Source organism: Bufo bufo, chromosome 6, assembly GCF_905171765.1.
Source record: "Bufo bufo chromosome 6, aBufBuf1.1, whole genome shotgun sequence".
NCBI classification, from domain to species: Eukaryota; Metazoa; Chordata; class Amphibia; order Anura; family Bufonidae; genus Bufo; species Bufo bufo.
In genome coordinates this window covers 392725592-392745523 of record NC_053394.1, presented here as the reverse complement: position 1 = coordinate 392745523, position 19932 = coordinate 392725592, and the positions used below count along the sequence as shown (strand labels likewise).

Sequence of the window (19932 nt, the reverse complement as noted above, 5' to 3'; positions counted from 1 at the left end):
CGTATATACTTCTTAATAAAGCTTGCCTACGTAAGATACAATTAGGCTATGGGGCAAGACACTTCACAGGATCTGGGTAGCCGTAATATCTGTCGTACGACACTTATAATGTTAAATTTTATGACGTTATAATCCAATGCACATTATAATGGAATGCATGCTTTACTCATAGTTAAGTACGCTATAAATGTGATGCCTTTGTCTTGTATGACAAAATGTGAAAATTGGAATGTTCCGATATTGTTTCTACTCTGCTACTTTTTCAATAAAAAGAAATTTGACAAAGAAGTCCGGTGTCTGTGATGGGACCAAAACTCACACTACACATTTTACTAAACATCTGCCGTTTCTTTCCTCTGTTATTTTTGATGTGATCATCGCTGCCTCTATACACTTTTATGGTGACAGGTAAAGCAGACTTCTTTGAAGCAGCCATTTTATGTGAGGCCCAATGTAATACTTTTTTGTTTCAATAATTTAAAAAAAGTGTTCTAAATATTAATTCACTGCTTCAAATAAATGTCAGTTAGCTACTCTGCTGGTATTAAGATTCACTTATATATGATTTATTATGAAATATTCTATTCAAGTGATTGCAGGGTTGTCTGGATTCTATTTGTTTCTATTTGCTTTTTTCTACTCATCAGTCAGTGCTGTAAATTGCTTTCCCTTCCTCTTCTATGACTGGCGGCTTTACGTTGCATCTACTGTTCTATTTTTTTATTGTACTATTTTTCGAAAAGTATAAAAAAAAACTAAAATGGTCAACAAGATATTATTTCCATCTAAACATTTTCCACATTGTGGGTTGACTTGAGTAAAAAATGTCCCAAATTCTGAAAAGGGTTTCTTCCCAGTGTGATTGATTTGATGTCTAATAGGATCTGAATTCTGGATAAAACATTCCACAAATTCAGAACATAAAAACGGTGTCTCCCCTGTGTGAGTGTTGTGATGTCTAACAACATCAGATTTCTTACATTCTAACCACTTCATGGCCTGCTTGGATATCTGGCATGTGTCGCCGCCTGGCATCACTGTACGTCGGGATCACGCGGTACGGTTTCAGCACTGGTTACCAAGACTTGATGTGATGCCATCCCTGAGAGTAAGGTCAGCTTAGAACAGTTTAACACAGACACCCCCTGTCCACACGGGCACAGGTAGTGAGAGAGGGTGGCCCATGCTACCTCCGGCGTGGCACAACACTCGCTCACAAGCCTGACAGGCTAAGAGAGCCCTTTCACTGCCCCAGTGAGACAGAGCCCTGCTAGCCCGGTAGACTGCCACCAGTTCCTCGTTAGATTAACAGGGTTATATCGGGTCAAAAACCAACCCAGGTAGCATGTAACTTAATACCGAGACACGGATGTGTGGATTCGTGGATCGAGACAACAGAACAGCGGAAGATTAAATTATATATTTAATTGCCTTAAGGGCGCACTAGACATAACACTATTTACACAGATCATATACAATGGTCAGCTATGCAAATACAGGTGATGGTACGGTCGGAGTTAACATATAAAATTTAATTACCAGATACATATGTGGTCTATTAAAGTTGTAATTTTGTAGAATTCTTGAATGATATAATCCTTAGCTGTAGTCACATGGGGAGGCAGTAAGGACAGCGAGTTTCTAGGTTCCTCCAAACAAGACACCCCGTGACCTCCCTTCAGAGAAAGACAATCACTTCTGCCCTGCACGGGCACTTAAACTTTAATCAGTCACACCCTTCCCCCTCGGGACGATCCCACTCCCTCTCCTTTTGGCTTGGCAGAGATCTAAAAACCCAATATATATATATTCAAAATATTTATCAATAATATATTTCCATCTGCTTAGTTTTATGTTAAATATCTATCAATTGAGGCACAAAGTTATCTGAATCAGAAGGTAGGCAATCTTTATTTCCTGCCGACAGTGAGACAACCAAATAACACACGATACAATGTTGTCAAGTTATGCTAAGCAGCTGTCTGATTATACTTGGAGTCCAGGATTTATATAAAGTTCCTTATGTAAGCAATAAAGAGGTAAGCTATCCTATATAATAAAAGTGCTGTGTCAGTGTACCCAGTTTTGAACTGGGCATGCGTGGTGACCAATCAGAACACATCGCTCCACATGCCGCCCACACCTGCGCTCCGGCCCGCTGCTGTGCCCAGCTCCACCGTGCCTCCTCCTCCCCCTCCGGCTTCCTCGCAGCCGCCTTATACCCCGGGATCCAGGCCCTGCAACCATCACCTGCCGCAGTGTATCCTTCACCGGACACCCTTATATTGGTGTACAATACCGGAGAACGATCACAGGCAGGGAGCGGCAGGCGGTGGTTGCAGGGCCCAGATCCTGGGGTGTGAGGCGGCTGCAGAGAGAGCCGGAGGGGGAGGAAGAGGCACTGCGGTGCTGGCCCTCCAACCCCCATCATCCTACATAATAAAAGCCCAGTGTGCGTGGCTGTGTTTGTGTGCTGATTTTTACACTGGGCATGCGCAGCGCACCGGCCAATCAGCGCACAGTGTGCCGACTAAGTGTCCTTATCTAGCCCGCCTGGGAGAGGGGTAGCAGCTCTGGAGCTGAGCAGATGCCTGAGTGCCTATGGTTTTCCACGCAGTCTGTAGACTGGGTTCTCATGGATTGTTTTACCCGCTGTGGTGGTGCTGGGTATTTCGAGGGTCTGTAAGTGATTTGATCCAGGAGGGGTAGGTGGTCGCTGTCCCTGTGGTGATTTATGGTGCAGGGCCTCGCGGTGTCGCTTTGATCTGGGCCCTTCTCATGCATCATTCACGCATCAAAGTCCAGATGAGCTCCGGAGAATCCACAATTAGTAACTGCAGGCCCTGATATATGGGATCATATCCACTGCGTGTCACTAGGGGGCAGCACCGACACTGAGGCGTGAGGTCCACAGTGCCTCACATCTACCTAGAACCATTGGATGTGATGGTGTGACCTGGCACACACTGCTGTGGTTACCACACAAGCTGCAAATCATGCGACTCTCCCTGTGCACTATGGACACGTAGCTATGTGTTGGGGCCACAAGTCATGTCTGTAGGGGGGTTATGCCATGTCTATAAGGGGCACGCGTCATGTCTGTAGGGGGAACACAAGCCCACATACATATAGGATGTGTAGATGTATACACGGCCCCCGCAGTCTGTTACCATAGGGCTGGGGATGAGGAGAGGTTACACCTGCAGCGAGACTCTTACCGGTCAAACCCGGGGAACATTATGGAGGTGGCTGTAAGTCAGTTGAGAAGAGGCCAGATGTGGAGCCGCACCAGTGTGAACAGGGATCAGCACCGTCACGACCAATCAGCACACGGCGCTCCATACGTTGCCCGCACTGCCCACATCAGCGCGCTGACCATTCACGGCCACCCCACACACAATCGGGCCGCCCACACCCGCGTGTCGACCAATCATCACACGACGCTCCACACGCCGCCCACACCTACTAGTGTTCTAGCGCCCATTATTGCAACGGGCTTAAAGTGTAACTGCCATTTAACTATCAAAAATGAAATTCCTAACATATGTGATGCTGAAAGGAAGATATTCATGAATCTGCATTTTTAAGCTAATTTTACCTTTCTGATGTCTGTATTCAGCCCTTATCATCCATATGTCTCTGTGTCTCTATTTCAGCAACTTCCTCTGCTGCTCTTCCTGTGATGATCTTTGCCCTTCCTTGAGGCCATCCTGTATTTCCCTCACTTCCCATAAGCCCTTGCTCTCCTCACATGAACTACAGTAGCAGGACCAATCAGAACGCAGATAACTTCCCACAGTACCCGGATCAGTGTGTATCCTCACATAAAGCTAACCAGAGACAAGCCCTGCAATTACATTAAATCAGTAAGCATTTATTTTAACCTCTTAATAGCCAGCTGTGCCTCATTCTCTTCCAGACTGACAGGGGGGGGGGGGGGGGGCTGCTTTAGCTACTTATATCTCTGGTTTGGTACCAGCTATGTATTGTCTGAAAGCTGACTTTCCAAGCTTTCAGACAATACCAGAATGACATAAATCGGTTTAGTACAGGGGAAGATATCAATGATAGAAGTCTGGAGGCTGTGAATGAAGCTGAAAGTGAAAGTAAAAGTAAAAGCAGATTTTACCCGTGATTATTCCCGACCTTAATTCTAACAGTGATTTCTCCTCTGTTGCTTGGACTGGTCTTGTATGAAAGCCTTGACTGTCAGCTTTCAAATAAGAGCAGTTGCATATTTCTAGCTGCCATTGAGAAGATATCACCATCTAAAGCAGCCCTCTCCCCTCCACTTTCTGCCTCAGCCCAGCTCCAGGATATCAGGGCTGAGATCCTCCTTCCAGAGCTCATCCGTCTCTTGTTAGAATACTGAGAAGACGGGCTGCACATGGCAACGCTGTGAGATGAGAGCTGCTGAATAGGAAAGTAGCATGCATTTGTGGGAGTTATTAGCAGGTAAATCTGAAAATGATCAAATTTTAAAGCACAAAAGTACTTATACAGCAGGGTGTATAATACCATTAGGGAATAAAAAATGAAACGTCAGTTACACTTTAATGTCTAATATAATAATAATTGCTATAACTAGGCAGGTTAGTCAATACTTTGAATAGAACATACAGTCAGGTCCATAAATATTGGGACCTAGACAATTGGCTCTATACACCACCACAATGGATTTGAAATGAAACGAACAAGATGTGCTTTAACTGCAGACTGTCAGCTTTAATTTGAGGGTATTTACATCCAAATCAGGTGAACGGTGTAGGAATTACAACAGTTTGCATATGTGCCTCCTACTTGTAAAGAACCAAAAGTAATGGGACAATTGGCTTCTCAGCTGTTCCATGGCCAGTTGTGTATTATTCCCTCATTATCCCAATTACAATGAGCAGATAAAAGGTCCAGAGTTCATTTCAAGTGTGCTATTTGCATTTGGAATCTGTTGCTGTCAACTCTCAAGATGAGATCCAAAGAGCTGTCACTATCAGTAAAGCAAGCCATCATTAGGCTGAAAAAAAACAAAACAAACCCATCAGAAAGATAGCAAAAACATTAGGCGTGGATAAAACAACTGTTTGGAACATTCTTAAAAAGAAGGAACGCACCGATTCGAACAAGATCAGCAACACAAAAAGACCTGGAAAATCACGGAAAACAACTGTGGTGGATGACCGAATAATTCTTTCCCTGGTGAAGAAAACACCCTTCTCAACAGTTGGCCAGATCAAGAACACTTTCCAGGAGGTAGGTGTATGTGTGTCAAAGTCAACAATCAAGAGAAGACTTCACCAGAGTGAATACAGAGGGTTCACAACAAGATGTAAACCATTGGTGAGCCTCAAAAACAGGAAGGCCAGATTAGAGTTTGCCAAACCACATCTAAAAAAGCCTTCACAGTTCTGGAACAACATCCTATGAACAGATGAGACCAAGATCAATTTGTACAAGAGTGATGGAAAGAGAAGAGTATAGAGAAGGAAAGGAACTGCTCATGATCCTAAGCATACCACCTCATCAGTGAAGCATGGTGGTGGTGGTAGTGTCATGGGGTGGGCATATATGGCTGCCAATGGAACTGGTTCTCTTGTATTTATTGATGATGTGACTGCTGACAAAAGCAGCAGGATGAATTCTGAAGTGTTTTGGGAAATATTATCTGCTCATATTCAGCCAAATGCTTCAGAACTCATTGGACGGCGCTTCACAGTGCAAATGAACAATAACCCAAAGCATACTGCAAAAGCAACCAAAGAGTTTTTTAAGGGAAAGAAGTCGAAGATGTTATGCAATGGCCAAGTCAATCACCTGACCTGAATCCGATTGATCATGCATTTCACTTTCTGAAGACAAAACTGAAGGGAAAATGCCCCATGAACAAGCAGGAACTGAAGACGCGTGCAGCTCCTTTGTACCTGATGAAGGGGAGTGATTCCCCGAAACGCGTTGTATTGCTGCAATAAAAGATTCCTTCTTGATCCTGGTGACTGGTAGACGGTAATTCGCGCCGTGGGACGTGTTTCGTTTTTTTGTACTACTATCTTCTTGGAGGCTCCAGGCTTCTCCTTTTGAAGATCCCTCGTGATCCCGAGGCTGCAGACCGCCATATCCAGACGTCCAGGCTTGTTTGAAAATACCTACAATAGTGTTGTGCCTATATCTGCACAACCACACAAGGTGAGCCTTGCCAATTCTTTTGTTCACCAATATATACCCACAGAATTACCCTATGGTGCGCCCATCTGTTTCCCTACAGATTTGAAACCAGCCTGTTACATTACAGTAGAGGCCTGGCAGAGCATCACCAGGGATGAAACCCAACATCTGGTGATGTCTACGCGTTCCAGACTTCAGGCTGTAATTGACTACAAAGGATTTGCAACCAAGTATTAAAAAGTGAAAGTTTGATTTATGATTATTATTCTTTACCATTACTTTTGGTCCCTTAACAAGTGGGATGCACATGTGCAAACTGTTGTAATTCCTACACCGTTCACCTGATTTGGATGTAAATACCCTCAAATTAAAGCTGACAGTCTGCAGTTAAAGCACATCTTGTTCGTTTCAATTCAAATCCATTGTGGTGGTGTATAGAGCCAAAAATGTTAGAATTGTGTTGATGTCCCAATATTTATTGACCTGACTGTATGACAGGATGTTTCAATAGAATATGACAGGATGATGAGGCAGGATGTTCTATAAACTGTTGACCCAGATGTTCTCTGCAGTTGTGCTTTACTACCCAAGTCAACAGTCTTTACATAAATCACTTTGTTAACCCTTAAAATTATATGAATTTCAAACTTTTCCAACATGGTGTAGTGGACGAATCCACTTGTGTCAGAGCTGCTTCAACTCAAGAGATTGGTCACCACCTCTATCTAAGGCACAATGGATGGATCTGTGGAGTTCTGGTGCCAGAGCTACTGTAGACCAGCTGATTGGTGGGGGTGCCAGGTGTCAGACCCGCCACCAATCTGATACTTATGGCGTTTCCTTACGACAGGCTATCGAGATCACATTAATGGAAAACCCCTTTAATGACATACGCATTATTGTCATTTAGAGCATGGGGTGGTTTAATGGTCCAAGCATCATTTTTACTTCTTGTGCAACCCACCAAATTTTTGCCATCGTTTTTACATGTCACATAGGGGTTCTTTATTACAATGTTTTTAGATAATTTTATTTTTTAGTCTTATTTGGGGGAAGAAAGTCATTTTATTTCAAACTATAGCTGCTTATTCTTTAAATATGCAAATTAACACCAAAATAAATGGTTAAAATTTGTTCTGTTTTGGTCATTTTAATATTTTTTTTTGTTTCATGTGAAAGGGGCGACAGTCCACACCTGGTTTCGGCAGGTGTGGACTGTTTTTCTATTTTATTCTTACTTATATTTCATGATATATTTTAATACTTTTAAAATACATTTTGGCAGGTGGGACATTTACAATTTTTAAAAAAAAAATTTGCTTGATTTTGCAATTTTCTTTATAACTCGGGCATCCAAATGTGGCAAGTGATGCTTGTGCGGCATAACGGCCCTGCCTGGCAAGGTAGAAACCACTATGTGCACAAAACAAGCAATCACCGACAGAATATATTAAGGGGCAGTGTCCAAAACCATCCATAAGAACAGTAAAGAATCACTACCCCCCCCCCCCCTTTCCCCTGCCTCCGAGGTATTGTCATTACTTCTAGAAGTAGTGTCAGGTGTAAGACATCCTATTAAAAACCCAGACAAAACTGTAACTGCGCCCATGGAACAGCCTGAATATTAGAGATCCTCCAAATAAAACATATCATCTCCGTATCACCATACAATAATAGGAATGGGAATAGTCATAGGAAACAAAATGATCAAAAATGAAACATATCCAATAAATATATTTTATATCATGTCATCCTCAATTATAAAACTAAACAATCCAGAGCTGGTGGGACATACAATAAAAAATAATTCATCCGAGATGAGTGAACCACATGACTTCTACAAATACAGGGGTGGCGGGGACCCCACTTGTTGGATTTATCTACAGGTACATTTTGGTCAGGGTGTTCAGATTAAGATGATATTCCTTTAGGAGGACGAGTAATGGCTTCTATGTAATGAGGCAATCCTCGCCTGAGTCACTGGTTGGGAGAACTTGCACATTACTGATGACATGTGCCCAGTAAGACCAGAGCTGATGGTTTCCTGACAAGTCCATATTTCATGTATCGCCCATTTCTTTTTAATGTCATAAATATTTATAGGGGTAGAACAGACTGGGGATGGAATAGGTAGATTGTTATCTTTTTATATCAGTCCCTGGTTTTGTGCTTCACCAGGTATGGTTGAAAGATACACTACTCCCATAGATTTACAACGTGTCACGCAGACAGGCTTACTCTTATCAGTGGTGGCCTATCTGTCATTCCACTTGACTGCAAGTAGCTGGCCATTTACAAGTGTGAATGACGCCCCTTTTTCCACATGTCTGGATACCAGCTCTATTTGTGGACATTCACATAGGTCCCTATATTTGCAGTTTTACAGGAATGGAGGGGCCCCATACCGATCACAGGCTGGGTGGTACCTTTGGGAAACTAGTTTTTTTCTCTCTCACCAATTGTTTAGAGGATATATATATATATGTCTGCTAAAGGAATCCGCACTGTCACATTTACAATCACAAAATTTGTGTCCGGGAAGGTTTTAGACCGGGTCTCAGCTCTCTAGCACGTACCGTTGCTGAGATATTACCAAAATAATGCAAATATGGCACATCACATGACCTACATTAGCCAATAGAAGCCTGAAGGTCTTTCTCTTCATATCCCAACTGTCATACACATGGTCACATGTCCCTTATCAGCCAATAGAAGCTCACAGGTCCTTAACACACACAGTTTTACACCAGGTTTCCATAACAACCCAGCCATTTTTCTTCACTGCTGTAGATCAGCTTTAAAGGAGCAGGGTGCTGTGGGTGACGCTGTTAAGGGAGTGGAGTGCTGTGGAGGTCACAGTTCAGGGGGCAGGTAGGGTGGCCATTCAGGCCACCCTCAAAAGATGGACTTAACACCCCGCCCCCAGGTCCCGCTAAGCCACGCCTCCTCCTCAGCCGACAGGGATTGAAGAAATGAAGTTAAAAATAAACTTCTGTCAGCTGCAGGGGTGAGAGGGACGGTGATTTTCTCCCTGCAGCTCACACTCAGACACCACAGTGCTGCTGTCTGAGAGTGAGCTATTCAAAAGGACATTAGGACATTCCTGTGTCCGTCCAGGCCCTACGCCAGACGGAGGACAGGGAGTCTGAAAGCCGTACTGTCCAGCCTAAAACTGGACCTCTGGCCACCCCAGGGGCAGGCTGCTGTTAAGGGAATGGTCCGGTATGGAGGTCAGTGTTAAGGGGCAGATTGCTATAAAGGCCGCTATTAAGGAAGCGGCCCCCTCTGGAGGTTTCTCTGGAGGTTTCTATCAAGGGAGTGGTGTGCTGTAAAACTCACTGTTAAAGGGTAAGGCTGCCGTTAAGGTAAAAGTTAAGTGGGTGGGCTGCTGTGGAGGTTCTATTTTAAGGTATGGGGCACTGTAGATGTCACTGTTATAGTGAATAGTGTCGATATCTTTGAACGACACAAACAAACATTAAATGAAATAGATTAAATATACCCAAGCGAAGCCGGGTCCTGCAGCTAGTAATAAAAGTGGTCCCAATTAGGGTTGAGCGAACCCGAACTGTAAAGTTCGGGTTCGTACCGAACTTTAGGATTTTTGGACCCCGGACCCGAACATTTCCGTAAAAGTTCGGGTTCGGGGGTTTCTTGGCGCTTTTTGAAATGCTGCACAGCAGCCAATCAACAAGCGGTTAACTGTCTGACCTTAGAAGCCATCACAGCCATGCCTACTAAAGGCATGGCTGTGATTGGCCAGAGCAGCATGTGATCCAGGCTCTATATAAGTTTGCACGTCACTGCACGTCGCTGCATGTCATTATGCTGTTACAAGTGTAGGGAGAGGATGCTGCTGGACTTGTGATTTCAGGGAGAGAATAGGAGAGAATCTAACTCAGCGATCTACAGAGAAACAGTTGTGTGGGTGTAGGGCACAATCGTTTTACCCTGCCCTGAGTTCATTGACCAAAAAAAACTAACTTTTATAATTCTGTTAGTTAGGTGGGCGGCGGCGGCCATTTTAAGCAAGCTCAGTGCACCAGCACTGCATCTGAGCTTTTGGGACATTGCAAATCACAATTTTTTTGGCAAACTACAACATCTGGATTAGTCAGTGTGCAATTTAAGGTAGAAATACACCCATCATTTTCTGGGGTTTGGAAAAACACCCTTTTAAAAAAAAAAACAACAGTATTTTCCAGATCTGCAAGTGTTAAATTCAAGTTTAATATATACAGCTTCCATATTCTGTTACCAAAAAAACACTTTTTGGCAATCTACAACATCTGGATTAGTCAGTGTGCAATTTTAGCTAGAAATACACCCATCATTTTCTGGGGTTTGAAAAACACACTTTTTTGATAAAAAACACAATTTTTAGGCCTTGCAGCATCAGCACGTGTGTTGGCCTGCCCTGCAGCCGGTGTATTGTCTGAACGTGTGTTTAGCACGACTGGAGGGTTATATGTCCCAATGTTTTGGGGTGTACCCCAACTTAAAAAAAATAAAAATGTATTTTAAAACAAAAAGCAGTGTAGGCTACCTCCTCCTCCTCTACCGCCACTTCCACCTACACCGCCACATCCACCGCCTCCTCAACCTCCTACTCCATATGGACCTGGTCCTCCTAGATCAAGATTATTTTTTATTTTTACTTATTTTATGTTATTTTAAGTCATTTCCCTATCCACATTTGTTTGCAGAGCACTTGCCATGCTCTTAACCACATCTTGACGCAATTTGCAGCCCTCTAGCTCTTTCCATTACATTTTTACAGCCATTTTAGTGCTCAAAAGTTTGGGGGGGTGATGTACCACTGAGGTTCAGGTTCGGGGTCAAGTTCGGGTCTTTTTTCCGAAGTTCGGCCGAACCTGTTGAACCCGAACATCCAGGTGTCCGCTCAACTCTAGTCCCAATCGTTGCTCCAAACCCTCAGCTACCTCTGGTAAATGAAATCAAGGTGCTGTTTTATCTCCCTGTAAAAAGGAGTATCTGATGAAATAAAGCCAGTGACGACCAAGAAAACATGTGTTGGTGGTCACTAAAGGGCCAAGCATAAAGATGGCTTCTTTTATATGTGAGTATTTTCATGTCTAACTAGAGATGATTTTTTCATAAAACATTCCCCACATTCTGAACATGAAAATGGCTTCTCCCCTGTGTGATTTCTCTGATGTGTAACAAGACCTGATTTATACTTAAAACATTTCCCACATTCTGAACATGAAAATGGCTTCTCCCCTGTGTGATTTCTCTGATGTGTAACAAGACCTGATTTCTGCTTAAAACATTTCCCACATTCTGAACATGAAAATGGCTTCTCCCCTGTGTGATTTCTCTGATGTATAACAAGACCTGATTTATCCTTAAAACATTTCCCACATTCTGAACATGAGAAATGCTTCTCCCTTGTGTGATTTTTCTGATGTATAACAAGACCTGATTTATGGTTAAAACATTTCTCACATTCTGAACATGAATATGGCTTCTCTATGTGAATTCTCTGATGTTTAAGACGCGATGAATTACAGTGGAAACATTTCCCACATTCTGAACATGAAAATGGCTTTTCCCCTGTGTGAGTTCTCTGATGTATAACAAGACCTGATTTATGGTTGAAACATTTCCCACAGTCTGAACATGAAAATGGCTTCTCCCCTGTGTGAATTCTCTGATGAATAACAAGACCTGATTGATCCTTAAAACCTTTCCCACATTCTGAACATGAAAATGGCTTCTCCCCTGTGTGAGTTTTTTGATGTTTAACAAGACCTGATTGATCCTTAAAACATTTCCCACATTCTGAACATGAAAATGGTTTCTCCCCTGTGTGATTTCTCTGATGTATAACCAGACCTGATTTATGGCTGAAACATTTCCCACAGTCTGAACATGAAAATGGCCTCTCCCCTGTGTGAATTCTCTGATGAATAACAAGACCTGATTGATCCTTAAAACATTTCCCACATTCTGAACATGAAAATAACTTCACCCCTGTGTGAGTTCTCTGATGTTTAACAAGACCTGATTGATCCTTAAAACATTTCCCACATTCTGAACATGAAAATGGCTTCTCCCCTGTGTGATTTCTCCGATGTATAACAAGACCTGAACTATTCTTAAAACATTTCCCACATTCTGAACATGAAAATGGCTTCTCCCCTGTGTGATTTCTCTGATGTATAACAAGACCCGATTTATGGTTGAAACATTTCCCACAGTCTGAACATGAAAATGGCTTCTCCCCTGTGTGAATTCTCTGATGAATAACAAGACCTAATTGATCCTTAAAACATTTCCCACATTCTGAACATGAAAATGGCTTCTCCCCTGTGTGAGTTTTCTGATGTTTAACAAGACCTGATTGATCCTTAAAACATTTCCCACAGTCTGAACATGAAAATGGCTTCTCCCCTGTGTGAATTCTCTGATGAATAACAAGACCTGATTGATCCTTAAAACATTTCCCACATTCTGAACATGAATAAGGCTTCTCTCCTGTGTGAGTTCTCTCATGTATAACAATCTGAGAATTAAATCTAAAACATTTTCCACATTCTGAACATGAAAATGGCTTCTCCCCAGTGTGAATTCTCTCATGTATAACAATCTGAGATTTAAATCTAAAACATTTTCCACATTCTGAACATGAAAATGGCTTCCCTCTTACATGAGCTGTTTGATGTTTAACACCTCTTCGGCTAATTTTATTCTGTGCTACAGTCGGTGATGAATCAGAAGATCGGACCTGTTTAAAAGAATAAAATGATGCATTGTGGCTGTGATTGGATGAGGGTATATCTTGTATATTGGCATGCTCTTCAAATGTATCTCGTGTGATACCACAACCATCTACTTCAAAATCTGAAGATACCAGATGTTTTTCTAAGTTCCTGGTACAGTCATCTGCCAAGAATAAAACACATTTTATTATTGATGAATAATATACCATAAAATTGTATTGAAATTTGATAACTTTTCCATATAAAAAAAATCCAAAAGAAAGAATAAGGCATGGCATAAAATTCAAGTGAGAATTGACTAAAACAGTGGTGGCCAAACAGACCACAATCTAATAGTAGACCAAGAAGCATAACTACAAATGGTTGGCCCCCATCTTGAGCAACTTCCATGCAACCCCCACCCAATCAGTCATTTATAAATAAAACATTTCCTAGTGCTGGACAAGAGGAGCTGAACACCCACGTAGTGCCCCACACAATAGTTATCTCCCCTCAGTGTCCCTTTCACAGAGAAATTCCTTCTTAGTGCCCTCTTCACAGTACGGATGATCCCTAAGTGTCCGCACTCAGTGGAATGTCCACACAATAGTTATGCCCCCTTTGTGTCCCCCTGCAGTAGTGCTGTCCCTTAGTGCCCCCCTTTACATCAGTGAAGCTCCTGTACTATGAATAAAATTAATAAAGTAATACTGAACACATCATGCTCTTTCCAGCAACAAACATTATGTGAATCCAGAGGAAAAAAAATCAGGTCTGGTTTGAGAGCTGCACTTATACAACCAGGCAAACAACGCAAGTTTGTGAGCGTTCACGTGTTTGATTTCAAGTGTGTTTTTTTTATTAAGTGTGTGACTTTAGATTACGTGAAGGAGTATTTGTGACGGCTAAATTATTTGTGAACATTGTTGAGTGGCTTGCTTTTGCTGCCAGGTTTATTGCATAGCAGCTGAGAGTATAGTGGGATTACATTTTTTTTCTTTCTTTCTCTTCCTTCTCCAGGGTGTTGCACAGGTGAGTAATTAGGGTGTGGGGTCGAGGTCTCACCTGTGACATGTGTTATAAGATCTGAGAGACTGGCTGCACGTGATGTGGTCTGACAGCCTCTTTTGATATTCATGTGTCAGTGTTGTTGATGGTAATGACCACACCCTCTTGTCTCAGGTGTAGCTTAGTGGTCATTACTAATCCCTTATTTAGTCTGGCTTCACACATCACTCCATGCGGTTGCTAGCTCCATTTTGGTTGTGGAAAGTGTTGGCGTCTGGATCTCGGCGAGTTCCTGCTTTTCCATTTACTACAGAGTTAAGTGTCTTTTTCCTTTTTTGTATTTTGTTGTTATTTCCCTGTCTTTTGGTATTAGGCCTGAGGGAGACTCATGTTCCTTCAGCTGTGAAGAAACAGGTCGTCTGTGGTCCCGACACTATCTCCAGGGCCTTACAGGGTGAGTCAGGCTTCTAGGTTCCTGCGAATGAACATTCCTACTATTGAGGTATGTTCATTCTGATAGGAGTCAGGGCCTAGGTTAGGATTTCATTAGGTGGTGACCTTTCCCCTTTCCCTATTTTTCAGGCCTGATACATCCTCCCTCCCTCTTGTGTTGGGTGTGGAGTTCCCCTCTCACACCACGCCGTGACATTATCAACCGATATTTTGTTTGTGTCATTGCGGCGATGTATCTGATCTCTGCACTGTTCAGACAACTACAGGGATTGTCTTTGGAGGTAGCTGACCTCCGCAAAACCGTCTCACAGATCCAGAGACCACAGGCGGCTGGTTCCGGCAGTGGGAACCAGGCCTGCCCTGAAACTAAGGTTGCTCTCCCAGACAGATTTTCAGGGGGGCAGTGACAATTTCATTCTGTTGAGGGAGTCGTGCAAATTATATTTTAAGCTATGTCCTCACTCTTCCGGTGAGAGTCAAAGAGTGGGTATAATCATGTGGTTGCTTAAAGGAGATGCCCAGGCTTGGGCTTTTTCTTTGCCGACCGGATTGCAGTCCCTCCGGTCGGTAAATGAGTTTTTCAGAGCTCTGGGTCTGATCTACGATGACCCGGATCGGATTTCCCTGGCCGAGACCAAGTTGCATGGTTTACGGCAGGGAAAGTGGTCTGCGAAGATCTATTGCTCTGAATTTAGGAGATGGGCCACGGATATGGAGTGGAATGATCCAGCTCTCCGTAGTCAATTCTGTCAGGGATTATCTGAGAGGCTGAAAGACGCGTTGGCCGTTCACAAAAATCTTGAGTCATTGGAGGTGGCTATGTCACTTGCTGTACGTATTGATAAACATCTGAGAGAGAGATCTAAGGTCCCTCACTCTTAGGATGTACTAGCATATGAGGTGGCGGCTTCCTCTGACACTGTGGATGGAAAGACACTAGAGTTTATGTTTGGTGACGAACCCATGCAGTTAGGGGGGGAGCTACTCCTGGACCTGCTGACAAGAATTTTTGCCATAAGAAGGAAGTATTTTTCTTTGGAAAAAGAGGACATTTTGTTAATGTCCTAATGTTCAGCATCATGGTGAAAAAAAAAAAAAGTTTAATACCCATCTTACTCTTAATGGTGTGGTTGGGGAGTCAGAGAACTTACTTTCGTCATTTACCGGTAGTACCTGATTTGTCCTGTCTGCCAAGGTGATGCTAGACTCCAAAACTGTGAGAACTGAGGCTTGTATTGACAGTGGGGCAGGGGTTAACATAGTTGATGGTCAGTTCATCCGTATGCATGGATTGACAACAAGTGCATTAGAGAAAAATATTTTGGTGTTTGCAATTGACTCCGCGCCACTTACTCAGAAATGATTGTCACAGATCGTGCAGGACATTAGTTTGAGAGTGGGTGATTTTCATCAGGAATTCATTTTGTGTTGGAGGGTCTGCCTGCTCCGATGGTTTTGGGCTTGCCATGGTTAAGTAAACATAATCCTACTATCGATTGGCAAGCGAGACAGATTCTCGATTGGAGTGATTATTGCATAGACAACTGTCTTAATAAATCTCTTTCTGTTGTAACCACTAAAGCTGTACCTTCATTTATATCTGAATTTGCTCATGTATTTTCTGAAAGTGGAGGCCATCAATCTTATTCCCGGAGCTAAATTGCCCAAATCTCCATTGTATAACCTTTCTGAACCCGAAAGTGCGGCTATGTAAGAATATACAGTCATGGCCGTAAATGTTGGCATCCCTGAAACTTTTCAAGAAAATGAAGTATTTCTCACAGAAAAGTATTGCACATGTTTTGCTATACACATGTTTATTCCCTTTGTATGTATTGGAACACAACCAAAAAAGGGAGGGAAAAATGCAAATTGGACATAATGTCACTCCAAAAATTTAGCTGGACAAAATTATTGGCACCCTTTACTTAATATTTGGTTGCACACCCTTTGGAAAAAAATAACTGAAATCAGTCACTTCCTATAACCATCAATAAGCTTCTGACACCTCTCACCCAGAATTTTGGACCACTCTTCCTTAGCAAACCGCTCCAGATCTCTCTTATTGGAAGGGCGCTTTTTCCCAACAGCAATTTTAAGATCTCTCCACAGGTGTTCAATGGCATTTAGATCTGGACTCATTGCTGGCCACTTCAGAACTCTCCAGCGCTTTGTTGCCATCCATTTCTGGGTGCTTTTTGACATATGTTTGGGGACATTGTTCTGCTGGAAGACCCAAGATCTCGGACGCAAACCCAGCTTTCTGACACTGGGCTCTACAGTGCTACCCAAAATCTGTTGGTAATACTCAGATTTCATAATGCCTTGCACACATTCAAGGCACCCAGTGCCAGAAGCAGCAAAACAACCCCAAAACATCAATGAACCTCCACCATATTTCACTGTAGGTACTGTGTTCTTTTCTTTGTAGGCCTCATTCCATTTTCGGTAAACAGTAGAATGATGTGCTTTACCAAAAAGCTCCATCTTCGTCTTATCTGTCCACAAGACGTTTTCCCAGAAGGATTTTGGCTTACTCAAGTTCATTTTTGCAAAATATAGTCTTGCTTTTATATGTCTCTGTCAGCAGTGGGGTCCTGCTGTGTCTCCTGCCATAGCGTTTCATTTCATTTAAATGCCGACGGATAGTTCGCGCTGACACTGATGCTCCCTGAGCCTGCAGGACAGCTTGAATATCTTTGGAACTTGTATGGGACTGCTTATCCACCATCCGGACTATCCTGTGTTGACACCTTTCAGAAATTTTTCTCTTCCGTCCACTCCCAGGGAAATTAGCTCAGTCCAGTGCACATCTTGTCTAATGTATGCAGCCTGGAACAGCAGTTTGAGGGTGCATATATTTGTTCAAAATGTGGGCAAATTGCCCGTTTGGAATCGCAAATTGAGTTCCCTGGACTTTATGTGGCTGTCATGGCCCATAAACAGGTAGGAACAAGTGTTAGGGACCACTCAAATGAGACGACCTTGACACGGTGAGTGGCTTATTACGCTTTGGCCAAAATGTACACCAATGTCTCATCCAGCATGGAGGCAGGGCAGAGTGCTGGATGTAGTGTGCGATCACATTTGCATTTTCAAATTGAGTATCTGTTGACAATTTGGAAAAAAGTTTGCTGCTCACTGAGCAAGCACTCTAAGGGGTAGATGTAGGGGAGGGTGGTAGCGAGGAGGCTGAGGAAAGTGAGGTAGCTAGCTGGAAAACAGTTAGAAAGCGGGGTAGAGGGAAGAGTGCCAGGGAGGTTAGTCCTGATCTGACACACCCCAACAAGTTTGCAAGGTTGGCAGATGAGAGGGATGTCAGTTCAGGGAGAGCACTGCTGCATGCGGACACTTCCTCTGCCAGTCAGGGGAATGTCGGCTCCAGTTAGCAGGGTACCAAAAGAGCAGGGCAGGCCAGACCAGACAGGTGCTGGTAGTGGGAGACTCAATTATTAGGGGTACATATCGGGCGATCTGTAACAAAGACCGGGATCGTCGAACGGTGTGTTGTCGTTCTGGCGCTTGATTTCGACACATCATGGATCAGGTTGACAGATTACTGGAAGGGGCTGGAGAAGATCCAGCAGTCATGGTCCATATCAGAACCAGCTTAGGGCAAGGACCTCAAAAGGTAGTGTTTTCCGAAATACTACCTGTACCACGAGCCACACAAGAAAGCCAGCGGGAGATCAGGGAGGTTAACAAGTGGCTCAAGAAATGGTGTAGGAAGGAGGGGTTTGGGTTCCTGGAGAACTGGGCTGACTTCTCTGTTGGCCTACAGGCTCTATTGTAGGGATGGGCTGCACCTCAATGGGGAAGGGGCAGCTGTGTTGGGGGAGAAAATGGCTAGAAGGTTTGAGGATTGTTTAAACTAGGAACTGGGGGGGGGGGGGGGAGATTACATTATAGGAGGGGAAGATAGTGCAGATAGAGACAGGGGGAAAGGTAATGGGACTGGGGGAGGAATGGAAGGAGTCCACAGAAAATCTACTACTAAACGAGAGACTAGATATATACTGGGAAACTGAAACCTGTACATCTTATAAAGGAAACAGGTTCTTGGCAATAACCAAAGACAATTACCTTTCCCTTACTAGAGGGTCGGCCATACTGGACTTAGTATTAACCAATAGACCTGACAGAACAGATGTGCAGGTTGGGGGGCACCTGGGAAATAGTGACTATAAAGTAATAACCTTCAAATTGTCATTCAAAATAGTGTTTCTTCAGGGAGGAACAAAAATACCAAACTTCAAAAAAGCTAAATTTAGTCATAGGCCTAACTAACTAGGACAAAGTCCTCAAAAATAAAAATACAGCCACAAAATGGGATATCTTTAAAAGCATTCTAAAATGTAATTGTTAGAGGTACATACCTTATGGGAATAAAAGGTTAAGGAACAAGAAAAAACTATGTGGATAAATAAAACTGTAAAAAAAAAAAAGCAATAAATGACAAAAAGAAAATATTTAAATCACTAAAACAGGAGGGTGGCGAAGAAGCACTGAAAAACTATAAGGAAAAAAAATTGAATATGTAAAAGACAAATAAAAGCAGCCAAACTAGAGACCGAGAGATTAATTGCCAAAGAGAGCAAAACTAACCCTAAAATGTTCTTCAATTATATAAATGATAAAAAGTATAAATCTGAAGGTGTCGGCCCTTTACAGAGTAATGAGGGGGAAGTTGTAGAGAGCGATGAGGAGAAAGCAAATCTATTAAATATTTTTTTCTCCACTGTATTCACTGAAGAAAAAAACTGTCAGATGAAATGCAGAATCTAAAAGTAAATTCCCCATTAAAATTGTCCTGTCTGACTCAGGAAGAAGTACAGCGGCGTCTTAAAAAGATTAAGATAGACAAATTGCCAGGACAAAATGGCATACACCCCCGTATCCTAAGAGAATTAAGAAGAGGTGGGACGAATCCAATTTTTTTCAAATCCGAATCCGAAAAGGTTCTCGAATATATAGAATCTTTCGAATCTCGAATCCTACGAATCCTGTACATAATTGTGTGAACGGTGTAAGAAACAAAGTCAGACCGCGTCAGTTTATCTGAACCTCCACCTCCCAGTCACGGTCGCACCCTATATGACCGCGATCGTTACGCCCCTGCTCCTATCACTACAGAACATACAGGGTAATACAGCGCCACATACCTCATACATCCAGTGACGTCTCCTTTGATGTAGATGTTCTCTTTCCTTATCTTCTCCTTTCAGACCTTCAAAAAGTCTTAGTTTACTACTTTTCCATCGTCCGCCCATCTTCAGGACAAATCATCCTAACACCCCCAATACTGTTCCGCTGTGCTCCCCAATACTATACTGAAGAAATAGATAATACCCCTGATAATACTAGTACCACACAGAGCCCCCCATATAAAATACCCCTTCTTTGTGGCCTCAGTAGATGCCCCCATAGTGCCCCCCAATAATGTGCCAATAAGAAGTGGCCCCACAGTGCCACCCAATAATGTGCCAGTAAGTGTCCCCATAGATGCCCCCCAGATGTGCCAGTATCAAATGCCTCTCTCCTCCCCCCATGTGCCAGTATCAAGTGCGGAGTGCCTCTCTCCTCCCCCCCA

At 43.0% G+C, this 19932-nt stretch overlaps 3 protein-coding genes across 3 annotated transcripts in view; 1 reads left to right on the top strand and 2 right to left on the bottom strand.

Annotated features, from left to right (window-relative positions):
* LOC121003516 (zinc finger protein 208-like) overlaps positions 1-19932 on the top strand; it is a 2651670-nt gene that overhangs the window by 1065849 nt on the left and 1565889 nt on the right. The window lies entirely within an intron of this gene.
* Positions 1-19932, bottom strand: part of LOC121003540 (oocyte zinc finger protein XlCOF22-like) — a 933287-nt gene that overhangs the window by 251313 nt on the left and 662042 nt on the right. The window lies entirely within an intron of this gene.
* Positions 11013-19932, bottom strand: part of LOC121004244 (zinc finger protein 271-like) — a 124563-nt gene continuing 115643 nt past the window's right edge. Inside the window, exons 6-8 of the mRNA XM_040436401.1 lie at positions 12274-12668; positions 11677-12099; positions 11013-11598 (exon numbers count right to left, since the gene is read on the bottom strand). Coding sequence (XP_040292335.1) covers positions 11231-11598; positions 11677-12099; positions 12274-12668 — 1186 coding nt within the window. The 3' untranslated portion in view covers positions 11013-11230. The remainder of the gene's footprint in view (positions 11599-11676; positions 12100-12273; positions 12669-19932) is intronic.